Source organism: Melozone crissalis, unplaced genomic scaffold (assembly GCF_028551555.1).
Source record: "Melozone crissalis strain CALT ecotype California unplaced genomic scaffold, PUWL_Pcris_2 ptg000006l_1, whole genome shotgun sequence".
Classification (NCBI taxonomy): Eukaryota; Metazoa; Chordata; class Aves; order Passeriformes; family Passerellidae; genus Melozone; species Melozone crissalis.
Genome location: NW_026535784.1, coordinates 34,515,265 through 34,531,595, shown reverse-complemented (window position 1 = coordinate 34,531,595; position 16,331 = coordinate 34,515,265). Strand labels below are relative to the sequence as shown.

The 16,331-nt window shown below is 36.3% G+C and overlaps 1 protein-coding gene across 3 annotated transcripts in view; it reads right to left on the bottom strand.

Annotated features, from left to right (window-relative positions):
• The window catches only part of FSTL5 (follistatin like 5), a 271,451-nt gene that overhangs the window by 32,654 nt on the left and 222,466 nt on the right, over positions 1 to 16,331 (bottom strand). For 2 of the 3 annotated variants that reach the window (XM_054295663.1, XM_054295662.1), the window contains 3 exons: positions 13,306 to 13,332; positions 8,963 to 9,081; positions 2,229 to 2,378 (listed from right to left, as the gene is read on the bottom strand). In XM_054295663.1, coding sequence (XP_054151638.1) covers positions 2,229 to 2,378; positions 8,963 to 9,081; positions 13,306 to 13,332 — 296 coding nt within the window. The remainder of the gene's footprint in view (positions 1 to 2,228; positions 2,379 to 8,962; positions 9,082 to 13,305; positions 13,333 to 16,331) is intronic. The other variant, XM_054295664.1, reaches the window with a different exon arrangement.

Genomic DNA, 16,331 nt, shown 5'->3' with positions numbered 1-16,331 from the left:
AGTGACATCTTCAACTAGATCAGTTTGCTCAGAGCCCCATCTAAACTGACTTTGCAGGTTTCCAGGGATGGGGCTTGCACCACTTCTCTGGGCAACCTCTGACAGTGTTTTGCAAACCTCATTGTAAAAAAGTCTTCATTATATCTATTCTGCATCCACCTTTTTTTTATTTTAGTTTAAAACCATTACGCTTTGCCTATTGCTACTGTCCCTATTAATAAATCTGTCTCCAAATTCCCTATAAGTCCCCTTTAAGGACACAATACTGTCTCCCTGGAGCCTAACATATAATCTATACTTTAAAGATTTTTCATTCACTTATCAGTGAGAAAACCAAAAGGCATGAAGAACAGCTCTATTTAAGTGTGGTTTTTTATTAACAATTTAGTTAGGTTTCTAATTTAAAAAAATCAGTGTTTTATTTACTAAAGGACACCTGTTTCCTATAAATGTGATGATATTGATATAATATAAATATGACTATGAGCACTGCCTTGTACCGTGGTGCACTGGGTTTGTGTGACAAGCTTTTGGCAGCAGGGGGGAGCTACATGGGTGGCTTCTGTAAGAAGATGCCAGACACTTCCCCCATGCCTGACAGAGCCTGCGCCAGCTGGTGCCAGCACAGACCTGCTGCTGGCCCATATCCAGTGCATCAGTGGTGGGGTAAAACCTCTGGGATAACCTCTGAGCCACATAAAAGTGCTACTGTGCTTGCAACCAGATGAGAGAGGAGTGGGAACACATCAGAGGAACAGCACTGCAGATGCCCAGGTCAGTGGAGAAGAAGGGGCAGGAGATGCTTGAGGTGAGCCAGCAGAGATTCCCTTGCAGCCTGTGGTGAAGACCAGAGTGAAGCAAGTGTGCCCCCGCAGCCCATGGAGGTCTGGGTGGAGCAGAGATCCACCTGCAGCCCCTGCAGGACCCTACACTGGCTCCAGGTGAATGCCTGAAGGAGGCTTTGAATCCATGGGAAGCCTATACTGGAGCAGGCTCCTGGCAGGACTTGTGACCTCATAGGGGACCCAACCTGGAGCAATCTCTTCCTGAAGGACTGTATCCCATGGAAAGAGACTCACACTGGAGCAGCTTGTGAAGAACTGAAGTCCATGGGGAAGACTCACACTGGACAAGTTCATGGAAGACTGTCTCCCATGGGAATGGCCCCAGGAGGGAGCAGGGAAAAGAGGAACTACTCTCTCTGAGGAAGAAGCAGCAGCAGAAATTACATGTGACCAACTGAATCCCCATCCCTTTCACTGCTGTGAGGGGAGGAGGCAGAGAGTCAGGAATAAAACTAAGCCCAGGAAGGAGGGAGCGCTGGGTGACAGGTGTTTAGGATTTGTTACACTATCCATTATCCTGCTTAGATTTTGGTAGGCAAATGAGCTGAATTTATTATCAAAGTCAAGTCTGTTTTGCCTGTGATGGTAATTGCTGAATGATCTTTCCCTTCCCTTATCTCAACCCAAAAACCTTTTCTTGGTCTGTCCAGCTGGGGAGAGGAGTGGTGGAGTGGCTTTGTTGCTATCTGGCCTCCAGACAGGGTCAACACACCACACCTGGTTTTGCTCACACTCTGTGACTGTATTAATCACTGTAGCGTAACATTGATTTCTCTCTTTTACTCAATGAATTATCCACCAAGCAGATACTCCAGAATCCCAGAGACTAAGAAAGAGGAGTAGAGAAGAAGTTTGAATTCAAAGTGTCTGGTCTTAGCTAAGAGTGGTGTTTATTTTTACTGTTTTTGTAATTCTCTCTGTCTAAAAGCAGAGTTAACAGTGACAGAGTAACAGTCCTCCACCTTCTGTAGCCAACCCTGACCTTTCTGTCAAAACTGATAGACATATCCTTGTGATGAGACTCTATTTTAGCCAATCATCATTTTACAGTGAAAAGAACTTCCAGTCAGAAACTTCCTAAAGAACTCATTTTCTCAACTACTCAAATATTTCAAAGAGCTATTTTCGTGTTATCTTCCTTACAATTGTCTATTGAGAAGAACAGTTGCTAAACAGATACTGCTGCTGAATGTTGAAAGTAGGTTTCAACATTCCAAATAATGAGTTTACTCATTATTTGGAACTTTTTTCCAAATAATGAGTTTTTTCCAAATAATGAGTTTACTCTCAAGATAACTCTATTTCTGTCTCTGAAATATGAAGGAAAGTCTTAAATTCTATTGTCTAAATTAAATAGTAACTTAAAAAATTAGAAATAAATACCTGTACAACTTTCTGAGACTGCACATCAACAATGAGAACTCTGTCGAGTGTGGGCTGGGTCACATAAATGAATTTGTCTTTTACATTAACAGCAGTTGCCCAAACACACCGCTGAACAGGATCACCATCTGCTTTGGGACAAACTTCATCCTATAATTCAATAGAAATAGGAAAAGTATAAGAATCAACACAGTCAACAATGTAATAGAGAGACAAATTATACCCATTTTCTTCTTTTTTAACTGTAAAATAAAACATCAGAAAATGCAGGGAAGGAAAAAGGAGAGTTCACACTAGGACATAAACTCATGTTAGCCAAACTGCATCTGTAAGCACCACAACTCACAAGCACTATAAAAGAATTCATACACCAAATTTTGGGATGTTTTCTAGAAATTCAAGAAGTAAGTACTGTTAACCTGAGAAAGAAAAAATTTGAAAAAAAAATTAATGTAGAAACAAAGCAAGCAAGGGGCAGGAGACCTTAAAACCATCAAACCAAACCAGACACACAGTGTGTTCCTGCAGGGGCTGGCAGCTCCCACCTGAGCAGCACCACGGTGCCCTGCAGTGCAGGCATGGCTTACCCTTCAGCCGAGCACAGCAGTGAGCCAGGGAATACCGAACTGGGGAGATGATCATGTGCACATGAAGAGAAAGGGGAGTGGTGTGGTGCAGATTGTCACACGGCACAGGGGCAAAGCAGCAGTCAGAGGGATCAGCTGTTTTGGTCACCTGGAGTTGATAGGCTGCTTTAAAGATCAAGTGTGGCAACCTCTACCATAAGACAGCCTCATGGCCTATCTTACTAGTGTTAAACCCAATAAGTACCAAATATCTTCTTACTACCATTCCTTCCATCTCTGCCCTTCCATTCCTGCAAAAGTATGAATTTGAAAAAAATAAAATCTGTTCACTTCAGTGAACTGATATTTCATAATACATATAACTATACATTCTCAGTCAAAATAGCTAACCAGAGTTTGCATGCTCGCTATTCCTGATTTGTAGAAATATATGGCAAATCATCATGTTGTTAACTACCCTATTTGCAAATACTTTCTCCCAGAAAAAGCTTGGTTTTATCAAAATTAAAGGTTACTTGGTCAAATGAGAAAATTTCATTTATGAAACAGCATGGTTTCTTTCCTATAATGGACATTATAATTATTTGAAAATATGGACCTGAAAAACACTCTACTTGGAAAAGTACAGGATGTATCAAGTGCTTTCATTTTTCTGACCTTTTCTCCTTTTGCCTCTTATTTTAAATTCTTTGCATCACAAGGGACAATTTTACCAAATCAAAAGTATTATTTCTTTTTGCCACTTATCTGCTGCTTATTCCTAATTTAGAATGCTCTGCCTGATACATCATAACTGGCCGCTGTGAAAATAATTACGATATGTCAGCAGATAATGACTCAATGTAGAATGAGCAGCAAGATATGATGAGCTCTTAAACAAGAATTCTGTTTCTAAGCATCAAATGCCTTTTAAAAGGCACAGGAAACATTATGTGGCACAACACCATGTCTGGCACCAAGCAATGCTCTTCAAGAGGATGATGCATTTCAACACTTCCTTTTCTGTATCATCAGCATTCGTTGCCTGCTGTGCCTCTACATTTTCGAAAATACACTCAATCTTTATATGTCAAAAGAAGAAATAAATCAATTTACAGCTTTAAAAAAGAGAGTTTCTTTGCAGAAGATTGAAAGCCACTGCTTGCTTTTACATGGCTCCTAAACCTCAACAAAGGGAAGGTCTTTCAGGAATCACATGATAAGGAAAGGTCACTAAACTCAGGTACTGTACAATAGCACATCATCAGGAACTTCAGGAGAAGTTAGAAATAAGTAACAAGAAAGATTTAGTTCATGCTGATAAAAAGCCATGAAGATCTAAGGGAGAAGTGAAAAATTTGATTTTTTAAGGAATGACAGGCATGGGACAAATGGGATTTTCATTCTTAAAAGTAGCTAAATGCTTTTCATTGTTGCATAAAGTCAACATATGCAAGTATGTCTCTAATATGATGTGCAATCATCATATCAGTGATCTATTGTCATTTGCCTTCTGGGTAACTGTCACTTCAAGTGGAAGATTGTTTCACTGATCTCATTATTTTTTATATTTATTCTAAATATACCGTGTCTTACTTTCATGTTTTATCTAAACAGATAATTACACCTAGATGGTTCTACACCATCCTCTTATTTCTCAGAGCAAGCACCTTCAAACAACGAATCCACAAATGTTTGCAACAAATCTACACAGATATGTTATTTTCATTTGTCCCTCAGGGACTCACATTAATTTACATGAGTTTCTGGGACTGAATTCTACAAGGACATATTCAATATCTTATTCAAAAATTATGCTGAAGGAATCTGTCTTTCTCTCCCATGGCATCATATGGATTAGTGTAAACGATTTCTCTGATTCCACCTCCCCTTGTGGGATGTATAGCAGAATAGCAAAATACTCTAACTTAAGCACTTATAGCTATATCCAGAGATGAGCAACTGCCTTACACATTTTCCTGAATCTGAGTCTAAAATACTCAGAAGAGTATTTTTAAAGATTTTTTCACTGTAAGACCAGTACCAATATAGTCTTATATATTTATGCATATGTATATATAAACACAGAACCACACATATACATATCTACATATACAAGAGAGGTTCTAAATATTTTTCAAGTTGTCATAAATTTCTATAATCCAATGCCAGTTCTCACCTTGCCCGAAAAGACTGAAAACATAAAATAAAAGCAAAAATCTTTTTTTTCAATGTAACAGTGAAAATTATGCACCAGAATTCATATATCCAAAACAGTGTTTTTCCCAGTGTAAACTGGTTTATGTGGTTGCTTCCCTCTTCTTCTTCTAGTTATTCAAATCTGCATTTATCAGAAGCTATTTCAACAGAACTGAAATCTTGCTTTTGAAAACATAAAATTTATCTCATTAGACAATTTGGACTTCTTTTACACTACAGGCAGTCATTCTAAGGTTCCATATTAATTTCCCCAGTGGTTGGGTAATTGCTTAAAATTTTTTCTCCTTAAAATATAAGCATAAACCCACCATTTTCTTCTTCTAATTAATATGTGAGCAATTTACTTTTTCCTAATTTATTCTCTCTGAAAAAAAAAAAGTTAACATCTGATAAAACATTAATTTACCTCATTGTTGTATTCCTCCCAGACTTTTTAATCAAAAAGTGACTTGCTCTGTAACAAGTCAGCAGATGGAGGAAAATAAATCCTTAGAGAAATTTTTTCAAGATAGTCTGGGGCAAGAAAATCTCAAGAGGAATCATGTACTTGCAGATTTATACGTGCAAATTCTGTGTTTATTAACTTACCCTCATTGCAAAGGGTCCTCAGTGTTTCAGCAGGATGAGAGTGAAACCTTTAGGCAGTGTAATGAAATGTCCAGCTATGTTATGGCTGCCTAAGAGCAAGGTGATACCAACAGGTTGCAGCAGTGCATGTTTAAATTCATGAATTTATGTATCACCTCATCTACATTAAATCACTGTTTTCTTGACATTCTTTACTAAAAATCAGACTGGATTTTTTTAAACTTTTTTTTTTTGCAAACAAAGGCTAGTATTTAATACACTTTCTGTGCTGTGAGAGTGTAAACCAAGGCAGTTTCCGTGGACTACAAAGTATGCTTCAATCTAATTTCCTGTGGAAATTTTGTATGCCATGTAGTCACATTAATTATAATGAAATGAAGTATTTTTCTCTGACCTCCAGCATATATTCAAATGTGAGATGGCATATTTTATTGAAATTTGGCCATTATGTGCTACTTCTTGTAATAAACAGAAAATCAGCTTTATGTTGAAGCCAAAAGGATTTTTTCATTAGTCTCCAAAAGGCATCTGTTTCAATTGCTTTTTTCCCAGTCTCTGGAAATAATTATTCTAATTGGGATTCATTGTGAAAGGAAAATAAAAACACTTTTGCATAAGAATTAGAATTTAAATCTTTGGATAATATTAATTTGCAGAGGATAAACAGAGGTTGAATGTTAGTGAGGAAAATGTCCCAAGCACTTTTGAATGATGAGGCGAAAGACTCTACTTGAACCATGGCTAAGAATCTATTTGACAACAGGTTAAACAAACAGCTGTCAAAGCTGGTCTAACAACAACCTGTATCAGAAAACAGAAATCAGTTTATTTCTGTCCCTATGCATCTAGAATTTTCACTATCAGACTAATAAATTTCTATTTGCACTTGACATTAAGAAGATTCAAGTAATTTAGGAGATTTTGGGAAGGAGAGGAAGGAGGTCTTTACAATTTCTGTGAAGATTTTAAGAGTATTTTTATTGAAATGTGTCAGTAATCAGGATGAATAGGTAAAATTTGTTTTCTTTTCGAACCTTTCAAACCTGGAGTAGCATAATAAGCATATCTTCTTGGGGGAGGAAAAAACCCACCTCCTTCTGGGAAGGAGGTCTTTACAATTTCTGTGACCCATGACGATCCAGTAAAGCACTAAATCTTTTGCTTCACTTTAAACACAGTGACTCCAATTGATTCCCATGCTAGATATACACCAAAGTGTTTTGCTGTATTGACACTCAGCTCCATAAGAGGTAATTAAATATTTAGATAAGGGTTCTTAAGTATATAGCAAGTGAGAAAATATATTTACCTTTAGCAAAATTAGCATACCTAAATATGTAGATGTATAAGTACTGCAGTGTTGTTCACAATACAGTGCAATATTGTGTAGAAACACCTGAGCTCATTCTTTTACAGAAGCTCAGTTCAGGTTTGCTGACAGACAAACAGGAAACCTGTGGAGGAACACTGGCGTGTCATGTTTAATATCCAGACATTTTCTACTATCTAAACTGCACTATTGAATTTAGAAATGTTCCTACGCTTTAGAGACTGTTTGGCAATAAACTCTCCTGTGGTTTTACTTATCACTTGAACAGCTAATTCAGAGAAGTGTAAAGAAATGAGGAATGGGAGAGGTTTAGGCAAGCACGTGATTCCTTTATTATTAATATGTTAATAGTTAAGTCATGGAGGTGCCCTAATGGGAAAAGCTATGTAAAGCTACACCAAAATATTCCTGATAATACTTACACATCTCTGATTAGTGAAAGTATATGACAGAGCCAAAGATAATTACTAACCAGCAATTTATGACATGAGCTGTTATCACTAAGCAATCACACGCTGAACTTGATAAAAATCTGATTCTGGGACAGAACTGGACTATTTTATTATTATTATTCAGAGGAAACAGACTTTCCAAAGAGGCTTGAGGAACATATGATATTCTTCAAAGGAGAATTAATTTTTTTAAGAAATTTTTAATTTCTTAAAAAAAAACTTTAGAATTAAAGTTATCAAATAGCCTACTTTCCTGGGCTTTTCTTGTTTTTCCTTTTTATTCGCCCTCCAAGAAGATATAGTTATTATGCTACTTCAAGTTTGAAAGGTTCATAAAGGAAACAAACTCTACCTATTCATCCTGATCATTGACACGTTTCAATAAAAATACTCTTAAAATCTAGACTGCACTTTAAATCAATAAAATTTTAACAGAATTCTTACATAATCAGCTTTTTAATTAAACAGCCATGAAAAAAAGCTTTTTGGCTTATTTTTTGACTGTGTCAATCTAATTTCACTTAAGCAGCACGAATCAAGGTATGATTAGCTTTTCAAAGCATAACTATTCCCACTAAAATAAATCTTGTTGCTGAGCACAGCAGCCTTTGACATCAATAATGATAACAGAAGAGGCAAATTCCATTGAGACAGCTCTAGTTCTGCTGTCATTGAGACATTAGAGAAAAAAAAAACCCAAAGTGTACAGCTCAATGCTTAGTATGTATTTCAAGGTCACTCATTCAGATCCAAATGAGAAAAAGTTACTATTTTTGAAAGCTGATATAACATATAGAGTAAGTCTTAATGTAGTGACTAGTACCAAGTGTTCCAGTGGGAACATGCATCATGTCAGCTAGCAATTTGATTAGCAGTAAAGGAAAAACATCACAAGAATAAATGGAAGTGAAGAATACACTAGTGTTTTTATGCATCCTACTCAGGGAAACTATATCATAAATTCTAAGAATTTGGAAAACTCAGCTATAAATATGTTAACAGTAAAGTTATTGAAACTACTTATATGAATTTTTAGTTGGAACCAAAGCATCAATCATCTCTACTAACTTCAGTGGATGTTGTGAGAGTGCTTACTAGGACAGAGATTTGCCTCACACGTTTAATACAGACAAACATCCAGTGGAGAAAAAGAAACCATTAACACTTCCCCACTCCCCAAAAGATCCTATATATAATACAGAGAGAACCAATCCCTGATTCATTAAGATGAACTTAAACTGGTGGGTTGGAGGTGGGAAGCTGGTGGAAACTAAAAAAAACAACAACAAATCCAGAAATAGAGAGCTGTTAAAGAACTGGGAAATGAGAAAGATGGTCAAAGAAAGAAAAGGTTTTCAAAAGTATTCAGGGAATATTCAACAGAAAAGAGGGACTGAAAGCTTGAATTTAATAGAGGACAATACAAGAAATTTTGAGATCACCATTACAGGCTATTTATTAATTCAGAAGACATGGCTGAATTTATCAAGCAAAAAACACTGAATTAGTAATAACGTTGTATGTAAAGAAAATTATAACTGAGAAAACACTATAAATAGATTTTTAAAGACAACTTGCCTGAAAACCGAGGAGTTTTTCACTAGGCTTAATATGCCTCTGAAATTCACATTCCACTGGTTGTATTACTTTGATGCCATCTTCATAAAAAACATAAAACATGTTCCCAATTCCCAGACCTTAGGGACAAAAACACATTGAAATGTATAAAATTAAGTGAGGACAAAAAAGGAAAATCCTTGTCTTGAACTAAAAACCTAATCACAGTTTGGTACAAGATCAGTTTGTTAATGTGTATAATAGTAACACAGCTAAACCTATGGGATATTTTGTCGTAAAACTGAAACAAAACTGTTCCATTATTTAGAATTTTACATAGTTTTTTTTTCCCATTGGCAAGATAGTGTGTTAATGACTACAGATCTAGAAATGCACAGTTTGACAGTTGCAGAAATAAAAGTGATCTTGTGAAATCATCTACACTGAAATCAAATTAATAGAAATTCTCTATGTATACTTTTTAAAATTAATTTTTCTTAAGGACGGAGGACTTAACATAATTACTGTATAACATTGAAAGAGAAGACCTGAGTCTTTGTTATAAACTCTTACTTGATATTTCCATCAGAAAAGGAAATATCGTCTATTTTATTTTATTAGAAAGATAGAGTTGGGCAGACATTGATTCCAATGTTGAAGGGCCATAGGTGTTTACGGAACTATTCAATCCTTCTTCCACAATGTTGCTGAAATACAGATGATGCTAAGTTTTGTGCAGAAGGTGGGAGCCAGATCTGCAGCATGAAGTCTCACAATATCTGTGATTATGGTCATGACCACAGAAAAGGACAGTCTCACTAGTTTTCTGTGTGCCAATTAAGACAACAGTTGTTTATTTGCTATATGGATGCCATAATGGATGATCAGCTCATATTCATACAATTATTTGAAGAAAATTATAGTACTCAGAAAATCATATATATCAACTATAACCATTCTGACAAGTAAACTGTTGGCTGCAATGGTAAATGTTTGCATCCATCCTGGGCACAGGACCTAAGCTTTCACTTGACATAACAATATTTGGCATAGGAACATGGAGGAGTCAAACCCATGAAAAAGAAACTCGAATCTGAAATTCTGCTTATCCTAAACTCTGAGGGAAAGCCAATGTAAATAGAGAGAGGACAGGTCTTAAGACAAAATAAAATAATAAGAAAATCAAGAGGGGGTACGGGGAATGAATGTTTGTGTATGTATGTATAAATGCATTTATGTACACATGAACACAAAAGTTTCCAATCCCCGTTAGGAATCACATTGCTAACACATCTCTTTAAAGGTTGTCGTATGTAGAAGATTGTCAGGCTATGCCCAGAACAAACACATTCAATTATCTTTGAGAAATCTTGTGGAATCATTTCCCATTTCTCGCCAATTTTTCCCAGAAGGAGAGGCAGTCTCCAGGCAGGGTTTTCCTCACTTTATATTGAATCTATCCATTGATAGGCTAGCAAAAATTGGGAGAGAAAATTGCCTGTGCTGCATTAGGTGTAGCATAGAACCAGACTTATGTTCATGGAAAGCTCCCCAGTCATGTCTGTTCAGAGCACAGGGTGTACTCAGGGCAACATGGCCACTCTGGCCAGTGGGCACCTGTGTGCCTTGCATGCAGATAAACCACACGGCCTGTACGAGACAGCATATTCAGGTCTCTCTTTAGAGAATGCCTGACATTGTATCATGTAAGAACAGCTGAAATTTGCAGATAAGCCTGAGTGATGTAAGGCTGCCTGTACCAATGAACACAGTGTAGAGATCTATAGCTGAGCAACTGGCACACTGTGCCTTGGGGATGAATACGTGAACATGGCTGGGCACAAAACACGGTTTTCCCTTCTCCATCCTTTCACTGGCTGAGGTGTATTACGGTTATTAGCAGGATAAGCAATACCAGAATGTGAGGAAGTCGCTCAGCTGACAGCCCCAGGTGACCTAGACATTTGGTCATCAGGCTCCTAAAACCTCCACCTCAGGTACCAATACTCCAAAGAAACATTTCCAATGTACAGGTATTATTTATGACTAATAAACAGACCAAAGTTTTAGGGCTTTATTTCTAAAGTCTGGATAATAATGTTAATCAAACTGTTCTACAAAAACAGTGAAGGACATACAGTATTAAATGTCCTTCTTCCATTTCAATATGAAGTTAAGGAAGTCAGTTCATATAACAAAACTTTACCTCTGGATCCAATTAGTTAATTCCCCTTTCCAACTTATTATGATCCAAAACTCTTCATTTGAGTGAGTGGCTACAGATACCTGTACAAATATCTAATCTGCATAAATATCTAATCCCCTCAGCAAGCCACTTTTTCAAAACTACAGGAGCTATTCCTTTGATGACTTAATTTTGCAGCCCTCCTCCCACTAAATAAAATCCTGCACATTTTTAATGCAGTGCCAGAAGCGACAGATAAATAGATTTGCTTTATTTAGACTAAATTGATACTTAAAACTGGCTAACATTTTTTTTAATGGTGGTGGTTGGGATTCTTTTGCATATATATTAATAGATTTGTATTTATTTATATATTGCATTATTACTGTAATACACATGTACCTTCAAAATCCTTTCAGATTTTCTGATGCAAGTGGTTGTGATAAAGATTTTGTGAACTTGATACAGAAATATCTCTAGGCATTAAGGTCCATGTATGGTTTCATGCTCTTGATTGTCCTACTAATCACCCATCCCTCCCTTCCTATGTGTTAATACTTTCATAACAGATAATGGCAGGGTATGGATGGCCCAGAGAAGTTGGTGGTGATGTTTATTGGCATCTTCAGGGTATCGGTCTCTTGTAAAATATTTTCAATGTTGTAATTAGCAACAGTATTTACTGAAATCACAATGACTGGCCTACAGTTCTATGCAGAGAGATTGAGAATATCTGCTCTAGGAGACACAAGATTTGGTACTACACATTGCTTTTTGATTAGTTTCACACTAGTTACAGAGAAATTTGAATGTATTTACCATAAGGACTCTGGTAAGCTAATATTTTTAATTGGTATTTTTTATCACAGAAGTTAAATTTTCCTAGGTGCATTGTAATGACTGAAAGCAACAAATTGACTTGAAAAGACAAAAAAATTAAAAAATCAAGGAGATACTAATAATGTTTTCAGTTTTGAGATAAAATATACTTGATGCTTTCCCAACATGAGATGAGAACTGCATACTTTTGAGAATTTGGTACAAATTTGTTGCATATCAGTTTAATCATTAACTATGTAATTGTATGAAACTCCAATCACTTGTAATCTGCAAGGCCAATAGAGCAGCAGGACAACAGCTGAGCTCCACTACAATCACAGAAATTATTACTTGTATCAGCAGAGCAAATGGTAAAACAGGTGTCAAAAAATAAAAGTAGTTCATATTTATAAATTCAATGGGAATGCCAAAGGCTACTACATAGAGGCAAATGAAATGTCAGATTTTTAAATCTTTAAATGAATTTTAAAAAAAATTAAAAATATGCAGAAATACCATTTCTAGCATGAATTTACAGCAAAGCCTGATTCACTTGTTATCTTGTATTATCAATCTTCCAATGGAAATAATTGAAAAAATTTCTTATTACTGAAAAGTTTTAATTCCTAAATTGCAACTTTATATGAAGAACAGGCTACTTAGAGCAACAAAATGGGAACTCATGACAACTCTTAGATTATGGTATTTTTCTGGAATATGAGGATAATTTTTGAGATCATGTAATATAGATGAAAATAAATACCTATCTTTGGCTTGTAAAAAATATTTCCATGATTTTTACGTTAATAACACCTGATTGTGTCTTTATTTATGTTTATCCTTCAGTTCATCACAAACATCCATTCCTTCCCCCAACATTTGTTTACAAACCTTTCCTGAATATAAGAATAAAATGCTTAGTTTAATTACACAACAACAGGTATGTCAATTTTAAACTGTTTAAGATTATAATTTTGTCAAATAAGAGAGATTCATAGAAGAAAATCAATCTCAACAGCATATAGGCTGACTGGTTAGAAGTTTTACCATGACAACAATCAATGGTCTACATTTTAAATCTGAGCTTCTTGTTGTGTATCTTCAAACAATTGTCAAAATTGTGAACAGCTCATTTCCTTCTCTCTCCCAAAAAGGAAAAGCAGTTTACAAAAGTATGAGCGTTTATAGGATTCATTTCCACTTTAATATTTTTCAGTCAAATTCCTTATTGTTGCAAGGGGGTAGGTAACTACTGTAACTGTAGAGTACAAACAAACATAGATACACATACACAAGAAACAACAGATGAGCATTTCATCACACTACAGAAAATATGAACAAAAGTAATCTCCATTAGTACCTTGCTCTCGCCATAATATGTTTGCAACTGCAGCATGTAAGAGAAAGAAAGAACAGAAAATAAAAATGAACAAGGGAAAACAAGAAATTATACATCAATTCTGAAATAATTATAATGCCTTAACCTCTGATTCACTAAAATACTCTTGCAGGTAAACCACCGGAAACAGTAAATTAACAATAGTTCTCTATGTCATGTGACTAAATTGTGATTAGCCATAGTAGTTATTTAGGACAAGGTAAACCCCATCACTCCCACTAAACCCCTCCAAACTAACTCCATTACACCATTAACCATTATCAGCAGTGTGGTTTATAATCCATTATAAAAAGCATGAGCACTTTTCATGCACGTAAATGATACATGACAGGTGATGCAATTTTCATTATTTCCTTTAAACCCTGGACTTTGAAGAGAATAATTTCAGAACATATTTATGAGAGACATATGAAAAATTAAAGTATACACAGGATATTTTTCTGTATGGCTGTAGCTCAACCATGCTACCAAAATTGCCATGCTCTATAATGTTCACCATTCTCTTTGGAAGACCAAGAATGGAATTATAAGATGGCATGGTAAGCACCTAAATTTTAACGTTGATTTTTCCCCTGAAAACATAAATTTTATTTGGCCATCTTGTTTATAATTGGATTTTAGACCTTTGAGACCAATGAAATTATATTATCCTAATATTGCATCTTTCTGTCTGGGGAGGAAAAAAAAGAAAACAAATATAGTCTTGCAAACTTTTAGTATTTAGAACTCAGCATGCAACAGAATCAAAATTTTAAAACATCCTCACTGAAAACCAACACATATTGCAAAGTAATGAACTTACAAAATTTTAAAAAATCCTAAACACAGGAAAGGAATACAACATAGAAAACACACATATCACACACACACATAATGCAATTGGGAGGTTCTTTGAAACACAGTGCTACAAAAGCTAAAAACGTTAGTGTGCTTTAAAAAAAGGTTTGGAAAAAGCAATGAAAGACATATTATAAAGAATTATGTTGGCGGACAGAAGTTCCTCATCTGCTGACAGCTGAAGGTTGAGAATGAAAACAGAAACTATCACTCTAGAAAAGGCCTGGGTACTAAGATTTTCCCACATCATTTGTACTTCAACAGACAGGAGAGGGAAAACACAGCCCTGGGATCTGACCTTTGGGTCTGTTAGTGCAGCAAGTTTTGGATTCACTCTCCTGTCAGTGCATCTAGCCTGAACTTCATGGTTTTGTCTTTGAGGGTATCCAAAAGACTTCTAAGGACTTGCTAAACAACATCCCCTACACCCACCCTGCCAGTCACCACACTGCAGAAGGCTGTCAGGCTGACCAGCACTTTTTTCCCTCTGTAAATCCATCATGATTGCTCCTAATCACCTTCTAGTTCTGGGAATAGTTTTCAGGGTGAAATGCTCCATCTCTATTCCAGAAATCGACATGAGGCAGATGCTCCTATCGTGTTTTGGATTCTCCCTCTTGCCCTTGAAAAGTGGCACTGGCTTTCTTACAGTCTGCAGGAACTTCCTCGATCACCATGATCCTTCACACATTGACAAGAGTCCCCTCACAATGCCATGGGCCAGTTTTTCCAGCTGGGTTCACCCTATCCAGGCCCTTTCACCTGTGAAAGTTCACTTCATTTAAATGGTCTCAATCAGATCCTATACACCACGGATAAAAAAAGCTTCCTTGCAAGAGGATGACTTCCCAAACCTTCCCACTGCTGTCACATTCCTAGGAACAGTTTTGCTAGGAAAGACAGATGTGAAAAAAACTTCAGTACAACTTTTCCCCTTCCAGATCCTTTGCCATCAGGTCCCCATCCCCCTCAGCAGGCCCACATTCCCCGTTAACCTTCTTTTTCATGCTGATGTCTCTGTAGAAGCCCAACTATGGTCATTCACCAGACTCAGCTGCAAATGGGTTCTACATGCCTAGACACTGTCTCCAGATGCAGATCACAATTCTGTATTTGCCTGTATTGTGTTACACAGTCTTTCTTATTAAATAAAGCAAATTCATTTCCCCAGGGCAATCTGGAAGATTTCCTTTAAAATTACTTTTCTCCTCACATTGTGAGGAAATAACCATGTAATACATGACACTTGAGGTCCCATAAATACAGCCATAATGTTATACAGTTTATCAGCGTTTTTCTAGGGGTGACATAGGAAAGAAAATAAGAAGTAATTACAATTACACAAGTGTGGGAAATTGTACAGGATCAAAAAAAATTATTTAAGATGCTAAGTACAGAACACACTAATTTATGTTAATGTAAAATGAGATGTATGATTCTGAGCTTTGCTCAAGAAAAAGGGCAGGATAATATAAGTGCTTTAAAAGCCTCACATATTAATTTTAAAATTAGCAAATCAGCTAGAAGAAAATTGAGATATAATTTAAGAATGCAATATAATATTATAAACAACAGCCACAATCTTACCTAACAGATCAAGAAACCTCTGTTTTTTTTTTAATCAGACCTATAACTTCTTTTCAGGAAAGATGTCAAGTCTCGAGATAAAGAGTTCAATGCTGGAACAAGCACAGCATGTGTAGATATAAAGTATGCTAAGGAACATATTGTTTGCCTTCCTATTTGGTTAAGCCAAAATTAACATTTTCCAGACACACTTTATACTGAATTCTCAACCATTTGTAAACTCCACTATGTAAGCACACAGAATTAGTGACAGGTCTCAGCAACGTGTTCTGGTTTCAAGAGAGAACACTATCTTCTCTTTTGCCATGATTCCACAGAGTTATTAAATAGTATTAGGAGATGCACTGGGAGCCTTGCAGAAGACATTGTATTCCAAAAGTTTGTGACCTTGACCAGGTTATGTCATCAACATGGGGCCTTGTGACAGGGAAGCCTGCCCATAAAAACCCGTGCTGCACACTCACGGGCCTTATGACAAACTGCAACCTGCCATAAGATATGTGGCTTTCTTTGTTACACCAGATAAAACCACTACAGCACCGAGGGAGCAGGAACCTCTCCAT